At 39.7% G+C, this 24,614-nt stretch overlaps 1 protein-coding gene across 2 annotated transcripts in view; it reads right to left on the bottom strand.

Annotated features, from left to right (window-relative positions):
- Nucleotides 1–24,614, bottom strand: part of mybl1 (v-myb avian myeloblastosis viral oncogene homolog-like 1) — a 62,766-nt gene that overhangs the window by 14,177 nt on the left and 23,975 nt on the right. Inside the window, exons 6-10 of one of the 2 annotated variants that reach the window (XM_072254493.1) lie at nt 21,211–21,397; nt 21,025–21,093; nt 20,319–20,423; nt 8,497–8,739; nt 2,361–2,735 (exon numbers count right to left, since the gene is read on the bottom strand). In XM_072254493.1, coding sequence (XP_072110594.1) covers nt 2,361–2,735; nt 8,497–8,739; nt 20,319–20,423; nt 21,025–21,093; nt 21,211–21,397 — 979 coding nt within the window. The remainder of the gene's footprint in view (nt 1–2,360; nt 2,736–8,496; nt 8,740–20,318; nt 20,424–21,024; nt 21,094–21,210; nt 21,398–24,614) is intronic. The other variant, XM_072254567.1, reaches the window with a different exon arrangement.

Raw genomic sequence — 24,614 nt, 5'->3', positions numbered from 1 at the left:
AGTATTAAAGACTACAATCAAATTCCTTCATTGAAAATATTCCCCAACCAAGAAAGTCCTGAGTACACTGGGCTCATGATCCCTAAGAATTTATAAGAACAGGAATGGCATTGTAACATAGTAGGCAGTGCTGCTACTTCACAACTTCAAGCAACCTGAATTTATCCCAGCTTCAACAATACCAGTATGAAGTTTACATTTCTCCCTCTGAGTGTATAGGTTATCCCAGGTACTCCAGTTTCCTTTCACATTGCTAGGTTGTGCCTGTGAGTTAATTGGCTATTGTAAATTGCTTCTAGTGGGTAGTAGAGGAAAAAATTCAAGAGGTTGTTAACAGGTTTGTGAGTAAAATAGTTTACTGAGAAACTCAGAGGAAGAGGATTGATGGCTGAATGGCGTTCTACACATCTGGATGATAAATACAAGATTCTGAGTGGGCTTCATAGGTTAGACGCCATGAGGATGATTCACTTGGTGGAGGAATAAAGAACTGGGTGACTCCTCCACCCCTCATCCAAATATAAAGATAAAAAAGTACTTTTAGTTAAGGCAGGACAAGCAGCACAACCTCTCAAAGTATTACCAATCCAGAATTCTCTAAGTCAGAAAGATGTGGATAAAGTTGTTAAAAACGTACTCAGTGGCCACTTTATCTCTTGTACCTAATAAAGTGGCCACTGAGCGTATGTTTGTGGTCTTCTGTACTGCAGCCCATCCACTTCAAGGTTTGACGTGTTGTGCATTCAAAAATGCTTTTCTGCTCACTGTTATAACACATGGTTATTTGAGCTACTGTCACCCTGAACCAGTCTGGCCATTCTCCTTTGACCTCTATCATTAACAAAGCATTTTTGCCCACAGGACAAACATCAAAAACATTTGATGTTTTTTGTTTATTGCACTATTCTCTGTAACCTATGGAGGTCATTATGTGTGAAAATCCCAGAAAATCAGCAGTTTCTAAGATACTCAAACCATCCCATCTGGCATTCCACAGTCAAAGTGACTTTTCTTGACAAAGATTACATTTCTTCCCCATTCTGATGTTTGGTCTGAACAACTGAACCTCTTGACTATGTCTGCAATGCTTTGATGCATTGAGTTGTTGCCAAATGATTGACTGATTAGATATTTGCATTAATGAGCAGGAGTTCAGGTGTACCCAATAAAGTGGCCGCTGAGTGTATATTCAAGGCTGTAAAAGACAGATCAGTAATTTTTAAATCATAAAGGAATCAATAATTATGGGAATTAGGCAGAAAGATGGAATTAAAAGCAATGGCTCAATCAGAGGTGATCTTATTAAAAGGCAAAGCATGGCATATGAGTGCTGCTATTTCTTGGATCATTAAGAATGTTTAATCTTTATAAGCCATACCTACTGTATCTCATTCTTGAGCTCCTTGCTCACAACTCGGACCCCATTTTATTTTAAATGAATCTAAACATCATTGGTGTACTCGTAAGTACATGTGGGAAGTTGGTTATACATAACTGGCTAATGGTTTTATAGATCTTAGAAATAGTCTTGGCAGTTTTAAAGTAGACTTGTCAACTTTTCACATTTTTCCTAAACTACAAAAGTGTTAAACAAGTCCTCTTTATCCACCTTGAGATCGAGGCATGGACTCCGGCAAATAACGAAAAACAAGTCTCTCTCCCTTGTACCAAGTCTACTCCCCAAATAAAGATTAAAATGCTCAATGTTCTAAAAGTATTAACACTTATCAATAAACACATTAAAGCATAGACATAAAAGCATACAAGCTAACAAATCACTTTCATTGAAGAGACTGAAATGTACAAGTTGTGATAGGTTTTGAGATTATAAGGTGCAGCTGTATAAACACAAACTGCTTTCCTTAGGTACAGTGCACATTAGGCAGCCACTTGACATGTACTCTGGAAATTCATCACCATATTTGTACAGAATGATAGGTCACTCATCATGTACATACACAAGCAGTAAAACTCAGGTAATCTGCTATTCCTTTGTTCAGAGGTCCTGATACTCAATAATGCTTCTTCCCATGCTCATTTTAAACATACCTGGCCCGTTTCCAACACTTGCCGGTTCATTAAAAAAAATATTATACTGCTATGTGATATCTAACAGAAGTTAATTAATAATATGTTGGGCTATTGTTAACGATAATTGTCACATTGACAGATTTTCAGTACTTTAGAATAAGTTCAGGGATTCCAGATCATAAATATTTACTGTAAACACGTTTCAAAAAGGAAATGGTGGGGCATGGGGACAACCACTCAAATGTGAGGAATCACAGGTAGCAAATCAACAGATAATGAAGACTGAATTAATATATAAACACATATTTCAAAGGTTCTGCAAGTTCTACCTGGGAAGGTGAAAATGGCAGTACTTTAACTGGAGTACTTTTTGGACTTGTAGTGCTGTTATCCATGAAAGAAAGACTGTTGCAGTCACTGGATGGAGATGGACCAAGACGCAATCTTCTTTTTCTTCTTAAAATGGTTGGCGGTGTGCTGAACTTAGCAACAACAGGAGATGTTATAGGAATGAGCTCACCATGCCCACTGCTATTACTGCAGGTAGTTCTGCTCAGATCTGAAATGGCATGGCCATCAAAGCGATAACCTATTCCACCTTTGTGCTGCAAACGTTCAAATTTAACAGGAGTCTGTTTAGGAGGTGTTTTTTCGTCAACTTCAGAAAGGTCGAAGTTAGTTAGTTCATTCCAAACTACAGAATCCTAGAAAACAAATGAAATTAATTTAAACTCAAACCACAAAACCTAAAAGCAGAGTGCACAATTTTAAGTTACATTTGGAGCCAATATTGAGATCATAAAAAAAACTTAAATGAAATGTATCTTGAATCTTGCATTCTAAAAATCTACTTCAGATGAGAAATGAAAACAAAAAGGTTGTTGCAGTTTGAATACAATTAGATGGATGAGTGTACAAAACTTGTATGTGCCTGTCATCATATTCTATTGTTATGGTTCCAGTGGTTTCGTTCTACATGTTGAAGAGATAAAACCTATCTCTGATAAAACCAGAAAGCCTAAATTCAAAGCTAGGAAGGTAATATTCATACAATAACACAATAAAGGAAATGCAAGTAGAAAGCACTAGTTCTTTTAAGAATAATGTATCTGCAGTTAAAATATTTCTGTATCCTCAGTTTCCTTCCCTTTCTCCTATGGTCCACCCTCCTCTCCCATCAGACTCCTCTTTTGCCAACCCCTGACCTTTCACACACATCTGGCTTCATCTTTCACTTTCCAGCTAGCCTCCTTCCCCTCCCCAACCTTTTTATTCTGGCATCTTCCCCTTTCTCCTCAGTCTTGAAGAAGGATCTCAGCCCAAAATGTTGGCTATCTATTCATTTCCATAGATGCCTCCAGACCTGCAGAATTCCTCCAGAATTTTTTGTGTTACTTATCCCTGTTTCACAATACTCATCAATACCCTGCCTATTCCTCAGTCCATCTCCCTAACTGGTTAAAACTGTTTGTAATTCGTTGTAACCTGCTTCACTATCAACAAGATCTAAACAAAACATGCTAATCATGCCATATATTTTCATATCCAAATCATTTACATAAATAATGAATGAGGTTCAACCCTGGGGCACGCCATTAGTCACAGGTATCCAGTCGAAGTATCCATCACCCTTTATTTCCTATTGTCAAGGTAATTTATATTCCATTTCATTAGGGTTTAAACTAGAGTTGCAGGGGATAGGAATCACACTGCCAGAACAGACAGTGGAGAGGTTGTGGAGACAGATGTTAAAACTTCCAAGTCAGAAATCAAAAGGTTGAACATGGTGCGACTAATGGTCTGAACTGTGCATATTTCACTGTAGAAGTAGGAAAGGCAGATGAGTTCAGGGCATGGATCAACACATAGAATTATATACTGTAGCCTTGGTTGCAGGAGGGGCAGGACTGGCAGCTCAGTATTCTGGGGTTCCATTGTTTTGGACGTGACAGGTCAAGAAGGATTTGTTGGAGTGGGGGGAGGGCGGATTGGCGTCACTAGTCAGGGAAAATGTCACAGTAGTACTCAGTCTGGAGAATTTGTCTAGCGAGGGTTTATGCATGGAACTGAGGAATAAGAAAGGTATGACCACGTTAATGGGGCTATTTTAAAGACCACCCAACGGTCCATGGGCTTTACAGCAACAAATTTGTAGAGAAAAATATTACAAGAAAGACAAGATTGTTATAGAAGATGATTTTAACTTTCCACATATTGACTGGGTCTCCCATACTATAAAAGGACTAGATGGGATAGAGTTTGCCAAATGTGTTCAGGAAAGTTTCCTTAATCAGTACATAGAAATCCCAACAAGAGAGTGCATAATACTTGATCTGCTATTAAAGAATGAGACAGGGCAGGTGACAGAAGTTTGTGTAGGGGAACACTTTGCATCTAGTGATCATAATGCCAATAGCTTCCAAAGTAAATATGGAAAAAGATAGGTCTGGTCCTCGGATGAGATTCTAAATTGGAGAAATGCCAGTTTTGATGGTATCAGAAAGGATCTGGAAAATATGGATTGGAACAGGCTTTTTTTTTTTTTTGCAAATGTGTATTTGGTAAAAGAGAGGCCTTCAAAAGTGAAATTCTAAGAGTACAAAGCTTGTATGTGCCTGTCAAAATAAAAGACAAGGAAAATAGGTTTAGGGAACCTTGGTTTTCAACAGATATTAAGGCCCTGGTTAAGAAAACAAAAAGGTGCATAACAGGTGTAGGCAGGAACAAAAGAGAATCACAAACAAGATTACGTCCGCCACCTCCAATGGGATCCCACCACCAAACATCTTTCTCACCCCTCCACTTTCTGCAGGGATCGATCCCTACGCGACTCCCTTGTCAATTCGTCCTTCCCCACTGACCTCCCTCCTGCCATTTATCCTTGCAAGCTACACCTGCCCCTACTCCTCCTCCCTCACTACCATTCAGGGCCATAAACAGTACTTCCAGGTGAGGCGGCACTTAGCTGAGTCTGTTGGGGTCATATTGTATCTGGTGCTCCTGGTATGGCCTCCTGTATATCAGTGAACCTGACATAGATTGGGAGACCACTTTGCCGAGCACCTACACTCATTCCGCCAGAAAAAGTGGGAACTTCCAGTGGCCACTCATTTTAATTCCACTTCTCATTCCCATTCCAATACGTCTACCCATGGCTTCCTCCACTGTCATGATGAGGCCACACTTAGGTTGGAGGAACAACACCTTATATTCCGTTTCGGTAGCATCCAACCTGATGGTGTGAACACTGATGTCTCAAACTTCCAGTAATGCCTCCCACACCTCACTCTCCTCCACCATTTCCCATCCCCTTTTCCCTCTCTCACCTCATCGACTCCCTCTGGTGCTCCTCCCTTTTCTTTCTTCAACAGTCTTCTGTCTCTTTCACCTATCAAATTCCAGGTTCTTTACTTCAACCCTCCCCCTTCAGGTTTCACCTATCATCTTGTGTTTCTCTTTCCCCTCCCCCCCACCTTTTAAATCTACTCCTCCGCACTTTTTCTTGGCCAGAAACGTCGACGGTACTCTTTTCCAGAGAAGCTGTTGAAGCTGAGAACACTTAAGAAAGAAATCAGGAGGGCTAAAATAAGGCACAAGGTTGCTCTGGCAGGTAAAGTGAAGGAGAACCCCAAGGGATTCTACAGCTATGTTAAAATAAAAAGGATTGCAGGGAATAAATTGATCCTCTGGAAGATCAGAATGGTACTCTATACATGGAGTCAAAAGAGATGGGCGAGATCTTAAATGGATTTTTTGCATCTGTATTTACTCGGGAGAAGGACATAGATTCTATAGAAGTGAGGCAAAGCAGCATCAACTTTATGGACTCTAAACAGAGGAGATGGCGTTTGCTGTGCTGGTGTGGATAAATTTTCTGGGCCTGATAAGGTGTTCCCTCAGACCCTATGGAGGGCAAGTGCAGAAATTGCAGGGGCCCTAGCAGAGATATTTAAATTATTCTTAGCAACAGGTGAGGTACCAGACAACTGGAGGATAGCTAATGGTGTTCTGCTGTTTAAGAAAACTTTAAGAATAAATAAGGAAATTATAGGCTGGTGAGCCTGACATCAGTAGGGAGAAAGTTATTGGAAGATATTCCAAGGGACCAGATATATGAGTATTTGGATTGACAAGGACTGATTAGGGATAGTCAGCATGGCTTTGTGCGTGGTAGATTGACACTAACCAATCTTATAAAGTTTTTCAAGGAAGTTACCAGGAAAGTTGATGAATGCAAGACAGTGAATATTGTCTACATGCACTTGAGCAAGACACCTGACAAGGCCCTGCATGGGAGGTCGGTCAAAAAGGTTCAGTCGCTCGGCATTCAAGATCAGGTAGTATTTGTTTGTTGAGGCCATGATTATAGTCATCATCACACTTCCGTTCTTCACTCAAAGGTAGTTGCTACTGCCTTAATAATACCTCTTTGGCTATACTTGCTGCTCCTTCTAGTTGTCATGCACAGCAGTTAATAAATGTTGAATGAAGAAAACCCTTGTCCAGGTGATAGTTAAAAACATTCTCCCTATTTGCAGGAGTTTGGGCACAGCAAATAGCAAAATTAGGTGTACAAGATAATGAGAGGCATTGATTGTGTGGATAGTCAAGAGGCTTTTTCCCAGGGCTGAAATGGCTAACACAAGATGGCACAGTTTTAAGGTGCTTGGAAGTAGGTACAGAGGAGATGTTAGGGGCAAGTTTTTTTTTATATAATCGCAGAGGGTGGTGAGGGCGTGGAATGTGATGCTGAGGATTTATAAGGCACTGATGAGGCCTCCCTTTAAATATTGTGAACAGTTTTGGTCTCCTCATCTAAGAAAAGATGTACTGGCATTGGGGAGGGTTCAGAGGAGGTTGACAAGGATGGTCCTGGAATTGAAAGGGTCATCATACAGGAATGTTTGATGGTCCTGGGTCTGTGGAATTTAGAAATATGGGGGTGGGATCTCTTTGAAACCTTTTGAATGTTGAAAGGCCTAGACAGTAGATGTGGAAAGGATGTTTCCCATAAAGGAGGCGTCTAGGATAAGAGGGCACAGCCTCAGGAAAGAGAGCCGAGAATTTAAAACAGATGCAGAGAAATTTCTTTAGCCAGAGGGTGGTGAATTTGTGTAATTTATTACTATAGGCAGCTGTGGAGGCCAGGTCATTGGGTATATTTAAGGCAGAGCTTGACAGGTTCTTGATCGGACATGGCATCAAAGGTTATGGGGAGAAGCCGGGGAGTAAGGCTGAGGATGGAAAAAAAGGATCAGCCATGATTGAATGAAGGAGTCGATTCAATGGGCCAAATGGCCTAATTCTGCTCCCATGTCTTTGGTCTCATACATATACTTTGATAATAAATTTGCTTTGCACTTTGAACTGGGTTTAGGGCACCATTTTTAATTTAACCCAATTATTGCCTCATTGAGTCACAGAGACCTGCAGCATAAAAACAAGCTTTCCAGCCCACTGAGTTGATATTGACCAACAGCCATTCATTTACACTAATTCTACACGAATCCCCTGCCTTTTATTCTCCTTATATTCGTATCAACTCCTCCGGAGTCTTCATTCCCAAGGAGCAATTTAAAGTGGGCAGTTAAACCACCAGCCTGCATCCCTTTGAGATGAGGGAAAAAATATCAAAAAAACCATTGGAAAACCAGATGGTCTCAAGGAGAATATACTAACTCCATACGGATCGCTCTCAATGTCAAGACTAAAACCACATCTCTGGTGTTAAGGGCATATTATGGAAATTAGGTTTCAAAATTCAAAGGTAATAAAAGCAAAAAAAAAACCTACCTCAAAACAAAAAAAAGACATTTTAAATTAAATTTTTGCTACAGTACATACAAATAATACACGTGCTATTTTTAAGCACACAACATACACAATGGCCACTTTATTAGATGCAGGAATGGAAGACTGTGTAGTTTTCCACTGCTGTAGCCCATCCACTTCAACATGTGGTCACTTGAGTTACTGTCACCTTTCTGTCAGCATGAACCAGTCCGGCCATGCTCTCCTAATCTCTATCATTAACAAGACGTTTTTGCTCACAGAACTGTCCTTCACTAGATTTTTTTTTTGTTTTTCACACTATTCTCTGTAAATTCTAGAGATTGCTGTGAGTGAAAATCCCAGGAGATCAGCAGTTTTGAGATACTCAAGCCATCAAACCAACAATCATTTCATGGTCAAAGTCACTTATATCACATTTCTTCTCCATTTTAACATTTGGTCTGAATAACAACTGAACCTTTTGTCTATGTCTGCGTGCTTTTATGCACTCAGTTGCTGCAAAATGATTGGTTGATTAGATATTTGGATTAATGAGGTGTACCTAATAAAGTGACCACTGACTGTATAAGACATCATTAATTTGCATACTATTGACGAGTGCTATATTCAGTTACACGTTAACCAACTAGGTATTAGATTACCACACTTAATGATAGCAAATGAGAAACTTACAGTTTCAATGAGCTCAAATGTCTTACTAAAATCAGGAATCGACTGCAATGTGCCAAGGACTGAACTCTCCTCCTGTGAAAGGAAACAGTTGAGACAAGTCTGGTGTACTGGTGTGCTTGCTCCCTGAAGAGACTCCTTCGTACAAATTTCACTTGCCTTATCTTCCAAGCTACTCAAGGTACTGGATAAACTTTCATCACCAAAAAGACTTCTTGACCAGATGAAGTCAGCAGTGTCTTGAGACTAAAAACAGTGTACAAAAAAAGAGACTTAATCCAAAATAAATATGACGGCAATAAACGTTATAATTTTCTTCTAGTGTTGGTTGAAGAAATGATCCAATGCATTCTACTATGAAGAAATTTAAAAGACTAGGTATCAAACTCCACAATTGATTAAAAAGTATTGAACAATTCAAATCCTAAATTTATATTTAAAGTCTAGATCCTTTAGACTTTCTATAAATCCTAGATTTACACCTAGATTTATATTTAAAATCTTTAATTTTTTGGTTCTAATATTCAGCGACACTGCAAATAAATTTCCTGCAAATGAGGCTGAATGCCACAGTTGAAACCAAATGTTTTAATTTCTGAACAATTGTTGTCATAAACTATTTTCATTAAACAGTAAACACCAGGAAATCTGCAGATGCTGGAATTTCAAGCAACCCACAAAAAAGTTGCTGGTTAATGCAGCAGGCCAGGCAGCATCTCTGGGAAGAGGTACAGTCAACGTTTCGGGCTGAGACCCTAACTGAAAGAAGAGATAGTAAGAGATTTGAAAGTGGGAGGGGGAGGGGAGATCCAAAATGATAGAAGGCAGGAGGGGGAGGGATGGAGCCAAGAGCTGGACAGTTGATTGGCGAAAGAGATATGAGAGGATCATGGGACAGGAGGCCCAGGGAGAAGGAAAAGGGGGAGGTGGGGAGGGGGGAACCCAGAGGATGAGCAAGGGGTATAGTGAGAGGGACAGAGGGAGAAAAAGAATGTGTATATAAATAAATAATGGATGGGGTATGAGGGGGAGGTGAGGCATAGGCGGAAGTTTGAGAAGTCAATGTTCGTTAGTGGAAGTTTGAGTCCTTCCAGGTGAGGCGACACTTCACCTGTGAGTCAGCTGAGGTGGTATACTGCGTCCGGTGCACCCAATGTAGCCTTCTATATATTGGCGAGACCTGACGCAGACTGGGAGATCGTTTCGCTGAATACCTATGCTCTGTCCGCCAGAGAAAGCAGGATCTCCCAGTGGCCACACATTGTAATTCCACGCCCCATTCCCATTCTGATGTGTCTATCCACGGCCTCCTCTACTGTAAAGATGAAGCCACACTCAGGTTGGAGAAACAACACCTTATATTCTGTCTGGGTAGCCTCCAACCTGATGGCATGAACATTGACTTCTTTAATTTCTGCTAATGCCCCACCGCCCCCCTTGTACCCCATCCATTATTTATCTATATACACACACATTCTTTTTCTCTCTCCTTTTTCTCCCTCTGTCCCTCTCACTATACCCCTTGCCCATCCTCTGGGTTCCCCCCCTCCCCTTTTCTTTCCCCCTAGGCCTCCTGTCCCATGATCCTCTCATATCCCTTTTGCCAATCAACTGTCCAGCTCTTGGCTCCATCCCTCCCCCTCTTGTCTTCTCCTATCATTTCGGATCACCCCTCCCCCTCCCACTTTCAAATCTCTTACTAGCTCTTCTTTCAGTTAGTCCTGATGAAGGATCTCGGCACGAAACGTCGACTGTACCTCTTCCTAGAGATGCTGCTTGGCCTGCTGCGTTCACCAGCAACTTTCTTGTGTGTTCATTAAACAGTATTGCCTGTCTAACTCAATAGAGCAATTAATAACTTAAATACTCAATATTTATAACTTAAGTTTCATTACTGAAAAAATTGAGGCTTTTATACTTTTGAATGCTACTGTTATGGCCATTCTGCAACATGTACAGCTCCAAGAACTTGTAATTAAGTTAACAGTATACAAAGGCAGGTAGGAAATTTAGTGGTAGGAGTGACAGGTTGGAAAGAAAGTTGTGAAGAGGCCATAAAGCAAGAAAGAGATAAGATTAAGTGAATAGACAAAGAAATGACCAAGGGAATATATTTGGTAAAAATGTGAAATTAACAATTTGGCAGTAAAATAATAAAGATGATCTAAGTGGTGAGAGACTGCAGAGTCCCAGGATGCAACAAGGATCTGAGTGCTTTGTGGCATGATGTGCAAAAGGTAAAAAGTATGCTGACACAGGAAGTAGGAAAACTAACATAAATGTTATTATTAACCATAGAGGGAATGAGAAACTAAAGATGGAGAAAGCTATACTTGCTATATAAAGCATTTAAAGATCAGATATGCAGTACTGTGTACAGTATTGGCCAACTTAAGGCATTGAAAACAATTCAGAAGTGGGTAGACATGAGGAAAGGTTGAATCCACAGGAGTTCCGAAGAATATACAAGAAGGGATCATTGAGACAGAAAAGATCCTGTGGGCCATGAAAGGGAAAATGTGGAGTGGACAATCAATGTGGGGATGTAATGGACAGCAAGGAAGACGATGAAAGCTTGCAGCAGGGACAGGACCAGCCAGGAAAGTGGGCTGAAAAATGGCAGGATGGAATTTAAGTGCGAGGTGTTGCACTTTGGGAGGACAGTCCACGATAGGACTTACACAGTGAAGGGTTAGTGCAGCAGAACAGAGGGATCTGGGAATGCAGATCCATAGTTCCTTGAAAGTGATGTCACAGGTAGACAGGGTGGCAAACAGAACTTTTGGCACATTGGTTTTCATCGATCAAAGTACTGAGTACAGCAGTTGTGATGCTTGTTGAAGTTGTACAAGATGTTGGTGAGGCCTAATTTAGAATACTGTGTGCGGTTCTGGTCACCAACATACAGGAAAGGCAGGAATAACATTGAAAGAGGACAGACAAAATTTACAATGATGTTACCCGGAATGAGAGTTATAAGGAAAGGCTGAAAAAAGGGTTAGAACTTTATTCCCTGGAGCTTAGAGAATGAGAGGAGATTTGATAGAAATATACAAAATTATTAAAAGCATAGATAGAGTAAGCAGGCATTTTCCACTGACGTTGGCTGAGACTAGAACTAGCAGTCATGGGTTAAGTGTGAATGTTGAGGGGAACATGAGAGGGAACTTCTTCATTCAGAGGGTGATGAGAGTGTGGAACAAGCTGCCAGCAAAAGTGGTGGATGCGGGTTTGATTTCAACATTTAAGAGATAAGTACATGAACAGGAGGTTACGAAGGGCTATGATCCAGGTGGAAAGGACTCGGCAAAATAATAGTTCGGCACATAAAAGAGCCAGATGGTTTGTTGCTGTGCTGCAGTGCTCTATGATTAAAAAAAAAGGGTCACCCATTTAAGACAGAAATGAAGCAAAATTTCCCTGAGTCTTTGAAATACTCTTTCACAAAGGCATATGGAACTAGGAAGATTATACAGTTTAATACTTGGCTAAGGAGTTGGTGTAGGAGGAAGGGCAAAAGATTTTTGGATCATCGGGCTCTCTTCCAGGGAAGGTGAGACCTGTACAGAAGGGACGGTTTGCACCTGCACTGGGGAGGACTAATATTCTAACGGGAAGGTTTGCTAATGCTGCATGGTGGGGTTTAACTAAACTATAGTTGCAGGGGGTTGGGAACCAGAATGCCAAAACAGTTAGTGGAGAGATTGTGGAGGCAGATGTTGGTAAAACCTCAGACAAAGTTAGGAACCAAAAGGTTGAGCATGGTGTGACTAATGTCCTGAGCTGGGTATATTTCAATGCAAGAAATATTGTAGGAAAGATATATGATAGTGCTGAAGATGAGGCAGCCGGTTTACAGAGGCAATGTGTAGTGAAAAGAGGCTGTTGATAGGGCAAAATTGCAGCAAACAGGATGAGTTGCAACATAAAAAGCAGACAAAATTAAAAAGGGCGAATACAGGACTGAAGGTATTATATTTGAATGTGCACTATATGCTGAATAAGATAAATGAACTTGTAGCACAGTTGCAGATTGGCAGGTATGATGTTGTATGCATCACTGAATCATGGTTGAAATAAGATTATAGCTGGGAGCTCAATGTCCAAGGATTCACATTGTATCGAAAGGACAGGCAGGAAGGCAGAGGAGGCAGTGTTACTCTGTTGGTAAAAAATGAAATCAAATTATTAGAAAGAGGTGACATAGGGTTGGAAAGTGTTGAATCACTGTGGATAGAGGTAAGGAACTGCAAGGGTAAAGAGACGCTGATGCAAGTTGTACATGGACCCACAAACAGAAGTAAGAATGTGATCTATAAATTACAATGAGAGAAAGAAAATGCATGCTAAAAGGGCAATGTTATATTAGTCATGGGGGATTTCAATATGCAGCTAAATTGGGAAAATGAAGTTGGTGCTGGGTTCCAGGATGAATTTCTGGACAGCCTTCCAGATGGCCTTTTAGATCAGCTTGTGCTTGAGCCCACTAGGGGATCAGCTATTCTAGATTGGGTGTTGTTGTGCAGTGAACCAGAATTAATTAGAGAGCTTAAAGGAAAAAAACTCTTAGGGGAAAGTGATCATAATATGATCAAATTCACCTTGAAATTTGAGAAGGATAAGCTAAAGTCAGATATATCAGCATTACAGTGCAGTAAATAGAATTATAGAGGCATGAGGGAGGAGCTGGCCAAAATTGAATAGAAAAGAACGCTGGCAGGGATGACGGCAGAGCAGCAATGGCTGGAATTTCTGGAAGCAATTTGGAAGACACAGGATTATATACATATCAAAGAGGAAGAAATACTCTAAAGGAAAGCTGACAGAACCGTGGCTAACAAGAGAAGTCAGAGCCAACATAAAAGACAAAGAGAGCATATAATAGAGCAAGAATTAGTGACAAGTTAGAGGATTGGGAAGCTTTTAGAAACCAACAGAAGGCAACTAAAAACATTATTAAGAAGGTAAAGATGGGCTACAAAAGTAAGCTAGCCAATAATGGTAAAGAGGATACCAAAAGTTTCTTCAGATACTTAAAATGTAAAAAAGAGAGGCACGAGTTGATATCAGACCATCGGAAAACAATGCTGAAAAGGTAGGAATGGGGGATAACGAAATGGCAGACATATTTTGCATCACTCTTCACTGTGGAAGACAATAGCAGTATGGTGAAAGTTCCAGGTGTCAGGGGTCATGAAGTGTGTAAAGTTAACATTACTAGAGAAGGTTCTTGGGAAACTAAGGTCTGAAGGTAGACAATTCATGTGAACCAGATGGTGTACACTCCAGGGTTCTGAAAGAGGTGGCTGAAGAGAATACGGAGGCATTAGAAATAATCTTTCAAGAATCACTAGATTCTGGAATGTCTGGAAAACTAGAAAATTAAAAATGTCACTCCACTCTTCAAGAAGGGAGAGAAGCAGAAGAAAGGAAACTATAGGCCAGTTAGTCTGACCTCAGTGATTGAGTTAGAGTCGATTATTAAGGATGAGGTCTCAGGGTACTTGGAAGCACATGATAAAATAGGCTGTAGACAGCATGGTTTCCTCAAGGGAAAATCTTGCCTGACAAATCTTTTGGAGTTCTTTGAAGAAATAACAAGCAGGATAGAGAAAGGAGAAACGGCTGAATTTGTGTACTTGGATTTTCAGAAGCCCTTTAACAAGTTGCCACACATGAGGTTCCTTAAGTTACAATCCCATGGTATTAAAGGAAAGATTCTAGCATGGATGAAGCAGTAGCTGATTGGCAGGAGGTAAAGAGTGAGAATAAAGAGAGCCTTTCCTGGTTGGCTGCCAGTGAATAATGGTGTTCCACAGGGTTCTGTGTTGGGACCAATACTTTTCATGTTATATGTCATTTAATTTCGATGATGGAATTGATGGCTTTGCTGCAAAGTTTGCAGATGATACGAAGATAGGTGGAGGGGCAGGTATTTTTGAGGAAGTAGAGAGGCTACAGAAGGACTTAGACAGATTAGAAGAATGGGCAAAGAATTGGCAGATGGAATACAGTGTCGAGAAGTGTCTGGTCATGCACTTTGGTTGAGCAAATGAAAGAGAGGCACAAAGGGACTTGCGAGTCCTCGTGCAGGATATCCTGAAGGTTAATTTGCAGGTTGAGTCTGTGGTGAGGAAGGCAAATGCAATGTTAGCATTCATTTCAAGAGGACTAGAATTTAAAAGCAAGGATGTAATGTTGAGACTTTATAAAGCACTGATGAGTCCTCACTCAGAGTATTATGAGCAGTTTTGGGCCCTTTACCTTAGAAAGAATGTGTTGAAACTGGAGAGGGTTCAAAGGAGGTTCATAAAAATGATTCCAGGATTGAATGGCTTGTCACATGAAAAGCATTTGATGACACCAGGCCTGTATTCACTAGAATTCCAAGGGTGACGTCATTGAAACAAATTGAATGGTGAAAGGCCTTGATAAAGTAGATGAGGAGTGGATGTTTCCTATGGTGGGAGAGTCTAAGACCAGAGGACACAGCCTCAGTGTAGAGGGGTGTCCTTTTAGAACAGAGATGGAGGAATTCCTTTCGCCAGAGTGATGAATGTGTGGAATTTGTTGCACAGGCAGCTGTGGAGGCAAAGTCTTTATGTACATTTAAGGGAGAGGTTGATAGATTCTTGTTTAGTCAGGGCATGAAGTGATATGGTGAGAAGGGAAAAGATTGGGGCTGAGAAGAAAATTGGATCAGCCATGGTGAAATGGCAGAGCGGGCTCGATGTGCCAAATGACCTAATTCTGCTCCTATATCTTATAGTCTTATTTGGAGGCAGAGTCAATGACTATTTTTAAAGCAGAGATAGACAGATAATTGAAAAGCAACAGGGTGAAAGATTACTGTGTGTAGAGAGGAGTTGAGGTCGCCTTAATATTAGCCATTACCTCATAAATGACATCACAAGCTTGAAGAGGCTAAGTAGCCTACACTTGTTCCTAATTTGTTTATTTATGTACTTCACTACTATAATTCTAGTCTTCAAATATATTGATTATAAAGTATTAATTTCTCCAGTCTGACTTTCTGTAAACTATTTTGTGTAATGCTAAGCATTTCACTTCTGAGCAAACAATATTATATGTGTGAGTCTCAACATAACAGTATGCCTGGATGCTGCTACCAAATATATGGGATCAATAATTACCACAAGTGTTTGACAAAGTTGAGCTGTACAACAAAATAAATTTTTAAGCAGCACCGCATTCCTAGTGATTTCCTTAGCCTCACTTGGGGTACATTTAGTAACACAAATGCTATGTCTTCTTAACTCCTATGAATGTTTGAAACATGCATCACCTGACTTGCTCTGCATTTTGTTATTATATTCAAATGATAGCATATGAAGTTGTTTTAGTTGCATAACCAAGAGACACTGGTGATTCCAAAAGGAGGCAAAGAATCAGAGTTATCATTGCACACAACCTCATACTCCTTCATAACTTCCCTACACTTTCCCTCCAGTCCTTTAATTTCGTTTTTCTAAAAAAAAACTCAAAATTAGGGATGTGATGCATTTAAATACAAGTTAATGCAATTTTAATTGCACTTATAAGCAAAAGAGCACTCTTTTTCTCCTTCTCATTTCTTTGTTATTTATGATCAAGAATGGTTTACATAAGATAGGTAGGAGACATCTCTTCTTTCTGCGGTAAAACTCTGATAACCATTAGGAAATTCTGCTGTTTCAGATCCTGGGTCACCAGATTAATTTCTATTTGTAGGGTCTCCAATTCCCACACTCTCTGACACACATTGGAATGCAGAAACGTTTTCTGTTTCTGTGTTCCCCAACTACATATTGGAGCACTAGTTCCCATGCTCCCTGAATACTCACTGGAGCACCAATTCCTGCACTCCTTGGAAACTTATTGGGCCCCCAGCTCCTGTGCTTCTTTTAAACCTATCTGGTTCAGTCTTCCCTTGAAATCTACATAGTTTTATCTCCCCTGTTTTCCTTAAATTTATTAGCTTCCCCAAAATGTTGCCGTATAATATCTTCTCCAAACACACATTAAAAGTGTTTTGGAGAATGAATAATATTCAATAACCTGGAAAATCTGTCGGTCTAAAATAACCAAAGTCCCAGGTAAGTTTTATTTTACAGTGGAGAGTGGTAGAATACCGTTCAAGGATTGAGTTACTGTAGAAAACTATCCAAAAACCAATGCTGTAAATCTGAATTAAGCATTGAACAATGCTGTAAATAATCACCTGATCCAGCAGCATCTGTGAACAGAAGATGCGAGGTGAGAATTCAAGTAATGCTTCACCCTCCATGGATTCCTAGCTCTTTTTGTTAAACATAGGTTAACCAAAGATAAAAGAGGATTACAGGTTTTCTTTTAAATAACATTACAGAAGTTATGATTTGGAATTCACTGCTAGAAGGTGATCAGTGTCTTCAAAAAAAAAAACTACTGGATAAGCAATTGAGAGGGAATAAACTTATGAAGCTACATTAGGTGAAAAAGAAAAGAAATTAGACTTTTGATTGCTCCATTAAGATTCAATGCACAAAATAAGCCAAGTTCACAAGAATAATCCCAGGAATGAAAGGCTTAACATCAGGAGCACTTGATGCTTCTGAGCCTGGACCTGGTGGAGTTCAGAAGGATGAAGGGGGATTTCAGTGACACCTACCAGAAACTGCAAGGCCTGTAACAAGCGGACATGGAGAGATGTTTCCATCACAGGGCAAGCAAAACTTAAGAAAATACTTTGTGCAGCCTCAACTTGCCTTTTTTATTTTTTTAGAAAAAACATCTGCTTCCACGTACAACTCACTTGCCTCTACTTCCCCCTCCACACCTTCCTCATCTGGCATCAGTCTATCATCCTTCACCCCTCCCATAACATATGGGTCTCTATTTTACCACTACCCCCCTCTTCTTCATAATGCCTATCTGTCCTCTCCAACGTCCTGATGTAGAGCCTTAACCCAAAAAGGCCCTGTGTGCTATCACCCCTCCCCCACTGAATTCCTTCAGCAGTTTGTCTCTTTACCCAATCCCAGCATCTGCAGTCTTCTTCCTATATCTTAACTGGAGACACACTAGTTTTCCACCCAAATGTCACTCCTGAAATTTTTACTAATTTGAATCTCGTCCCTCTACTGAAGGGAAGTAGTTTATCCTATTTAGCAGGTCACAATTCTGAACACACTTTTTCAATCTACCTGTCAAAAGAGAACAAAACCAGCTTCTCCAAGTATCCTTATAACTGAAATCTCTCATTCCTGGAATTATCCTAGCTTCTCTTCATAGCCTTCCTAAAATATGGTAACCAGATTTGGAAGCAATATTCCAGTTGTAGCTCAAAACTGTTTCTATAAAAGATTCAAAATGCTTTGATGGTCTTGAATTTCAATTAAAGACCATCAAAGCATTTTGAATCTTTTATAGAAAGAGTTTTGAGCTACAACTGGAATATTGCTTCCAAATCTGGTTACCATATTTTACCATATGCTCTATCCAAATGTACTCAGTAGCCACTTTATTAGATACCTCCTGTAAAGGAGCCTGGTAAAGTGGCCACTGATTGTTTACATCTCAATCTTTCCACTTTGCAGCCAAGTTACTGTTGTAACATTTAGTCCCTATTAGCTTCTTTTGTTCTTCTTGTCACTTCTCACTTCAATGTATGAGAATTTATATCTGTTCATTCCTCCAATGTACAAAGTCTGCTCCTATTCTCCTCAGTGCTAAAAACATAAGTCAGCTTTGTGCTTTAAGCAAGTTTAATTTATTACTATATATATTAAGGACTACAGACATGCTTGCTGTAAACTATTTCCAAACTTACAGATGACAAAGCTTAGAAATAACCAGTGAAAAGAATGGTAGAAGAAAGACTTCAATTACACTGGCTGGTGGAATCAGCAAACATGCACCAAGGATGTTTAATGCACTGAAGTGCAAGTGGCATATTTTTGCAGAGAACAAAGTAATATAGGCTAAATGGTACAATTTTAAAATAGCTGCAGAATGAAAGAAACTAAGATGGAAATATACACAAATCTTCTACAGTGCTTGAGTTAGCTGAGAAAGCGATTAATAAAGCATATGGAACTCCAATCCTCATGTAGACTCATCTCATTGAAACCTATTGAATGTTTAAAGGCCTAGAAATCTAGGACCAAAGAGCACAGTCTCAAATACAGGAACACTCATTTAGCCAGAGGATGGCGAACCTGTAGAGTTTATTGCCAAGAACAGCTGTGGAGGCCAAGTGGAGTACATTTTAAGCAGAGGTTGATAGGTTCTTGGTTAGTCAGGGTATTAAAGGTTATGTTGAGAAGGCACGAAGATGGGGTTGAGAGGGATAATAAATCAGAAATGGTACAGCAGACTTGATGGGCCAAATGGCCAAATTCTGCTCCTATGTCTTATATACACACACACACGAAAAAGACAAAGTCAAAACATGGGATAGTCCAGATAGACTATGCAAAGAATTCCGAATACCGTACTATTGGCTGTGAGAAAACAAGAATTCGGAGCAAGAGGTGGCCATCTGGCTGTCAAGCCTGCTCTACCATTAAATAAGATCATGGCTGATCTGCCTGTGGACTCAGTGCCACCCACCTGCCTTTTCACCATAATACTTAATTCTCCAAATATCTATTTAGTCTTAAGTATGCGATAACTTCTACCTCATTAAAAGACTGACAAAAGCAGCTCCAGAAATAAAAAGATAAAAATAGACAGGATAGATAAATAGAAGTATAGGTTAAAAATACCAACTCTCAGATAATACTGCATATTGTCCATCACCAGTTTGGTAAAAATACTGTATTTATCAAGACTTCAAATTTTCTGGTCCCATCCTGATTTTTTTAAACTCAGCGACCCCTATTCTGTGGGCTTCAACTTCTATAAACCTCTAATGTAGACATTTTATTAAATTCATTCTGAAAATCCAGATAAATGACATCATTGCAAAACCCCCAATCCTTCTCAGTAAAAGTATTCAAATCAGATCAGTCAAGCATGATAACTCAAGCTTTTCATCTGAGCTAAACCTCCACAACGATTAAGAGCACAAAATATTAAGCAAAATTTTCCCAAGCTGACTAAATTTGCTATTTCAGTAGTCAGTTGAAGTTACATTCTGTTGTGATTTATTCTGTGCAAAACCTTCATCAACAGTTAATTAACTGTTCCCAAAATGTTTGGTTGCCTAACGACACTGTACATGTAAATAGACGGTCTCTGATTTTATGATCAAAATGCAAAATTATCTTTTTCTCATTTTGGTCACATGTCAGAATTTGGATCACACATTTTGAATTATTTCTTACATCACAGCTGCAACAGTAACCACCCCTGCCTTGGTCCCATCCAATTCTTTGACCCAGATTAAATTTAGAGGCTCAGGACAAATTTCCTTATCCTCAAAATCTGTAGTGTGCTCAACTTGGGCATAGCCCCCAGCCCACCCTGAAGAAATTTGTTTTTAGCAATGCATAAAAGCACCATGTGATTAAAATATATAATTGACTTTTAAAATATGTACACTTTCTTCAGCGGAAATAAACAATTAGACTTGTAAAACACATTAAGGTATCCAATCAAAGCAGCTCAAAAATAAACACAAATCAAAAATTCCAAAGGACAATCCTATTAAAACAAATAGCTTTAACTGCATCAAAACAAAACTGCCATTGCTCAAATGATATTAATTTGCAATAAAATTTAATTATCTAGGTTAGTGGAAACACAACTAAAGCTAAAATAAGAAAAAAGCATGGATAAAAGAGCAAGTCCAAGATGAAAAGGCTAAGCAATTCTAAAGGGTGAGTGCACAGAATCCTTACAGCTCCTACTCGTTTCCTTCTGACTTCATTCTCTGCTGACATTAAGAGTAGTTCAAGTTCCTTTATTCTTTTCTCTTTATCAGGATCATCATCAATATGTGGTTGCTGAAATGAACATGTAACAAGAGAAAAAAAGAGAGAAAGAACAAAAATGGAGTGACAGACAAAGAGATGAAGATATGTTGTTCACTCTTTCATTCAAGTGCATAAACTTACAAGGTTATCAATGCTACAAACTTTTAAAATTTGGCACTGTGAAAAAATATAATCCTTTAACAGGATTAATGAATCATGAAATGAAAGCATCAAATGAATGGGCCAGAAAAATGTTTTTCTGCTTTTACTGTATTTTTAAAAACAGATTAAGTACTAAACTGCAATGTAAAGGAGCAAAAGCTTTGAAGTGGATCACAAATCTAAGAGGCTGGATGTTCTGTATATTGATGGAATATAATTTGAAATAAAGTTGAATGAGAAGTTGTCACAATTATTTTCAAAATAATGCCTGTATCTGGATTCAGACATATGTTGTATCATGGATAACCCAAGCAGAAAATAGGTAAAGCAGAGTAACATCACATAAAAATGCCAGAAACCTTTCAACAGTATCTCATCCGAAACCTGGCAAGATATTAAAAATGTCTGACTAGTACTGTATATTTACTGACAAGTAGTAAATTAATTCAAAAGAAAATATTGTTCTTACTTGTGTTAATCCTGTTGTGGAATTATCTATGCAAGGTGCTTCTGAAGCCAAGTATGTATGTCTCAGGCCCTTTTAAAAAAATAAGATAACTCAATTTTATTTCATAATTATTAAAACGTCTATTCAAAACTCAGCATCAATAAAGCTGCTGCACATGAATTACTCAAGAAAAAGTGCATATTTTACTTGAGTAGACACAGGAATGAAAAGCTGATTCTGGAACTGCACTGGGTTTACAGGAGTCCGAGGTGGTACTTTCTGCTGCTGCATACTTGGAAGCAGATCACACTTGGATGCCTCTTGAAGATATCCTTCTTGCTCAACCTTCCTTTTCATTGTGGAATTCCAGTGGTTCTTGATTGAATTATCTGTTCTATACAAATTTAATTTGACAGGTATTTGCATTAAAAATAAACTTAAAGCTCTGTACATTATTATTACACAGAAGCAGACAAAATACTAGATACTTGGATAAGAACATTGCTTTTCATAGAACAATTTCTAGTATTCATATCAAATTGTTTTATTATGAACAACAGCTTAAAATACATCCATTTAAACATAGGTATTGATAGAATTTAATTCAAACTGTTCCATTAAAACATTCTATCCATATTCATATTACCCTAACATCTAAAGGATGGTGAAGATTGCAATAGTAGGGGTGAAATCTAATAAAGTTAGCAACACAAGTAAATAGGTATAATGAGAATCTATAACAGATTTCCAATATTACTGTAGAACTAAGAGCTCTATTCTATAAGAATATAAACAATAAAAGGATGAGTGGTGCCTATTAAAGGATAAAAATGGGAATGATCAGGGCACTAAATAAGTACTTTCCATCTGTCTTCAGCAAGGTGCTTCAAAATAATGATGAAGGAAGAGATAGCCAAGAAATGAGGGAGGTTAAAAAGTGATAGCATGGAGGCATTAGAAAAGTTAGTTGAAAAAGTAGGCAAGTCAGTCAGACCAGGTGGGGTGTATCCTAGGATTTGAGTGAGGTACAGGAGAAAATGAAGAACATTGCACATAAACTTGCTCCTTGGATAAAGGCTGGAGTTACAGGACTAGAAAGCAGCAAATATTACTCCCTCTTATGAACAAGGTCACAAGGATAAGCCAGTCAGCTTAACCTCAGTAGTGGGAAAACTTTTATAAGTATTAATAGTTACCTAGAGAAAAATGGATCAACTCAGAACACGTGACATACATAGACTTCTAGGAGATTTTTGATAAAGTATTACAAAATAGACTTAGTAAACTGAAAAGCAAGACATAAAAGGAACATTGATCGAATTAACATGAAAATAGCTAAGTAACAGAAACTAGATAATTACAGTGAGCAAGAGAACCAATCCTGATGAAGGGTCTCAGCCTGAAACTTCAACTGCTTACTCTTTTCCACGGGTGCTGCCTGGCCTGCTGAGTTCCTCCAGCAATTTGTGTGGAATTACAGTGAACAGTTTTTTTTTTGGAGTGGAAGAAAATAAACAATGATGTTCCTTAAGGGAATTATGCTGGCTATGTTTTTTCATTGATCCATATTATTGACCTAAACTTGGAGGTGCAAAATACTATTTCTAAAGTTTCAGATGACAACACTTGGCCATATTTTGAACTTCAAGGAAGTTATTGATAGGCTGCAGCAGGATGATGAGAGGTTGGTGGAAAATGCATTGCAGATAAAAGGTTAATAAAAAGAAATGTAAGGTTTCTCATTTTGATAAGAATGAGGAAACAATATAAAATAAAGGATACTGTTCTAATAAAGAAGAGGAGCAGAAAAATCTGAAGAATATGGGTGCCAGTATCACTGGATGCAGGATGGCAGGATGAGAAAGCAGTAATTAAAGCATATATAATTTTGAACTTTATTTTCTGTGCCATTGTTAATAAAAGCAGGGAAATTATGCTCAAATTTATTAACAACCTGGATGTGGGGGTAGAAGGGTGGGTTGGCAAGTTTGCAGACGACACAAAGGTTGGTGGTGTTGTGGATAGTGTAGAGGATTGTCGAAGATTACAGAGAGAGACATTGAAATGATGCAGAAATGGGCTAAGAAGTGGCAGATGGGTTCAACCCAGAGAAGTGCGAGGTGGTACACTTTGGAAGGACAAACTCCAAGGCAGAGAACAAAGTAAATGGCAGGATACACACATCAAAGTTGCTGGTGAACGCAGCAGGCCAAGCAGCATCTGTAGGAAGAGGTGCAGTCGACGTTTCAGGCCGAGACCCTTCGTCAGGACTAACTGAAGGAAGAGTGAGTAAGGGATTTGAAAGTTGGAGGGGGAGGGGGAGATCCAAAATGATAGGAGAAGACAGGAGGGGGAGGGATAGAGCCAAGAGCTGGACAGGTGATAGGCAAAAGGGGATACGAGAGGATCATGGGACAGGAGGTCCGGGAAGAAAGACGGGGGGGGGGGACCCAGAGGATGGGCAAGAGGTATATTCAGAGGGACAGAGGGAGAAAAAAGAGAGTGAGAGAAAGAATGTGTGCATAAAAATGAGTAACAGATGGGGTACGAGGGGGAGGTGGGGCCTTAGCGGAAGTTAGAGAAGTCAAGGTTCATGCCATCAGGTTGGAGGCTACCCAGACGGAATATAAGGTGTTGTTTCTCCAACCTGAGTGTGGCTTCATCTTTACAGTAGAGGAGGCCGTGGATAGACATGTCAGAATGGGAATGGGATGTGGAATTAAAATGTGTGGCCACTGGGAGATCCTGCTTTCTCTGGCGGACAGAGCGTAGATGTTCAGCAAAGCGGTCTCCCAGTCTGCGTCGGGTCTCGCCAATATATAAAAGGCCACATCGGGAGCACCGGATGCAGGAAATGGCAGGATACTTGGTAGTGTGGAGGAGCAGAGGGATCTGGGGGTACATGTCCACAGATCCCTGAAAGTTGCCTCACAGGTAGATAAGGTAGTTAAGAAAGCTTATGGGGTGTTAGCCTCCATAAGTTGAGGGACAGAGTTCAACAGTCGCGAGGTAATGATGCAGCTCTATAAAACTCTGGTTAGGCCACACTTGGAGTATTGTGTCCAGTTCTGGTCACCTCACTATAGGAAGGATGTGGAAGCATTGGAAAGGGTACAGAGGAGACTTACCAGGATGCTGCCTGGTTTAGAGAGTATGCATTATGATCAGAGATTAAGGGAGCTAGGGCTTTACTCTTTGGAGAGAAGGAGGATGAGAGGAGACATGATAGCGGTGTACAAGATATTAAGAGGAATAGATAGAGCGGACAGCCTGCACCTCTTCCCCAGGGCACCACTGCTCAATACAAGAGGACATGGCTTTAAGGTAAGGGGTGGGAAGTTCAAGGGGGATATTAGAGGAAGTTTTTTTACTCAGAGAGTTGGTGCGTGGAATGCACTGCCTGAGTCAGTGGTGGAGGCAGATACACTAGTGAAATTTAGGAGACTACTAGACAGGTATATGGAGAAATTTAAGGGGGGGGGGGTTATATGGGAGGCAGGGTTTGACGGTCGGCACAACATTGTGGGCCGAAGGGCCTGTACTGTGCTGTACTATTCTATGTTCTATAAATATTATAAAATACTGGCCTGGCCTCAACTGAGTGTGGTGTA

The sequence above is a fragment of the Mobula birostris genome, chromosome 1 (assembly GCF_030028105.1).
Source record: "Mobula birostris isolate sMobBir1 chromosome 1, sMobBir1.hap1, whole genome shotgun sequence".
In the NCBI taxonomy this organism is placed as follows: Eukaryota; Metazoa; Chordata; class Chondrichthyes; order Myliobatiformes; family Myliobatidae; genus Mobula; species Mobula birostris.
The sequence above is the reverse complement of the archived record's forward strand: the minus strand, read 5'-3'. Positions and strand labels throughout refer to the sequence as shown.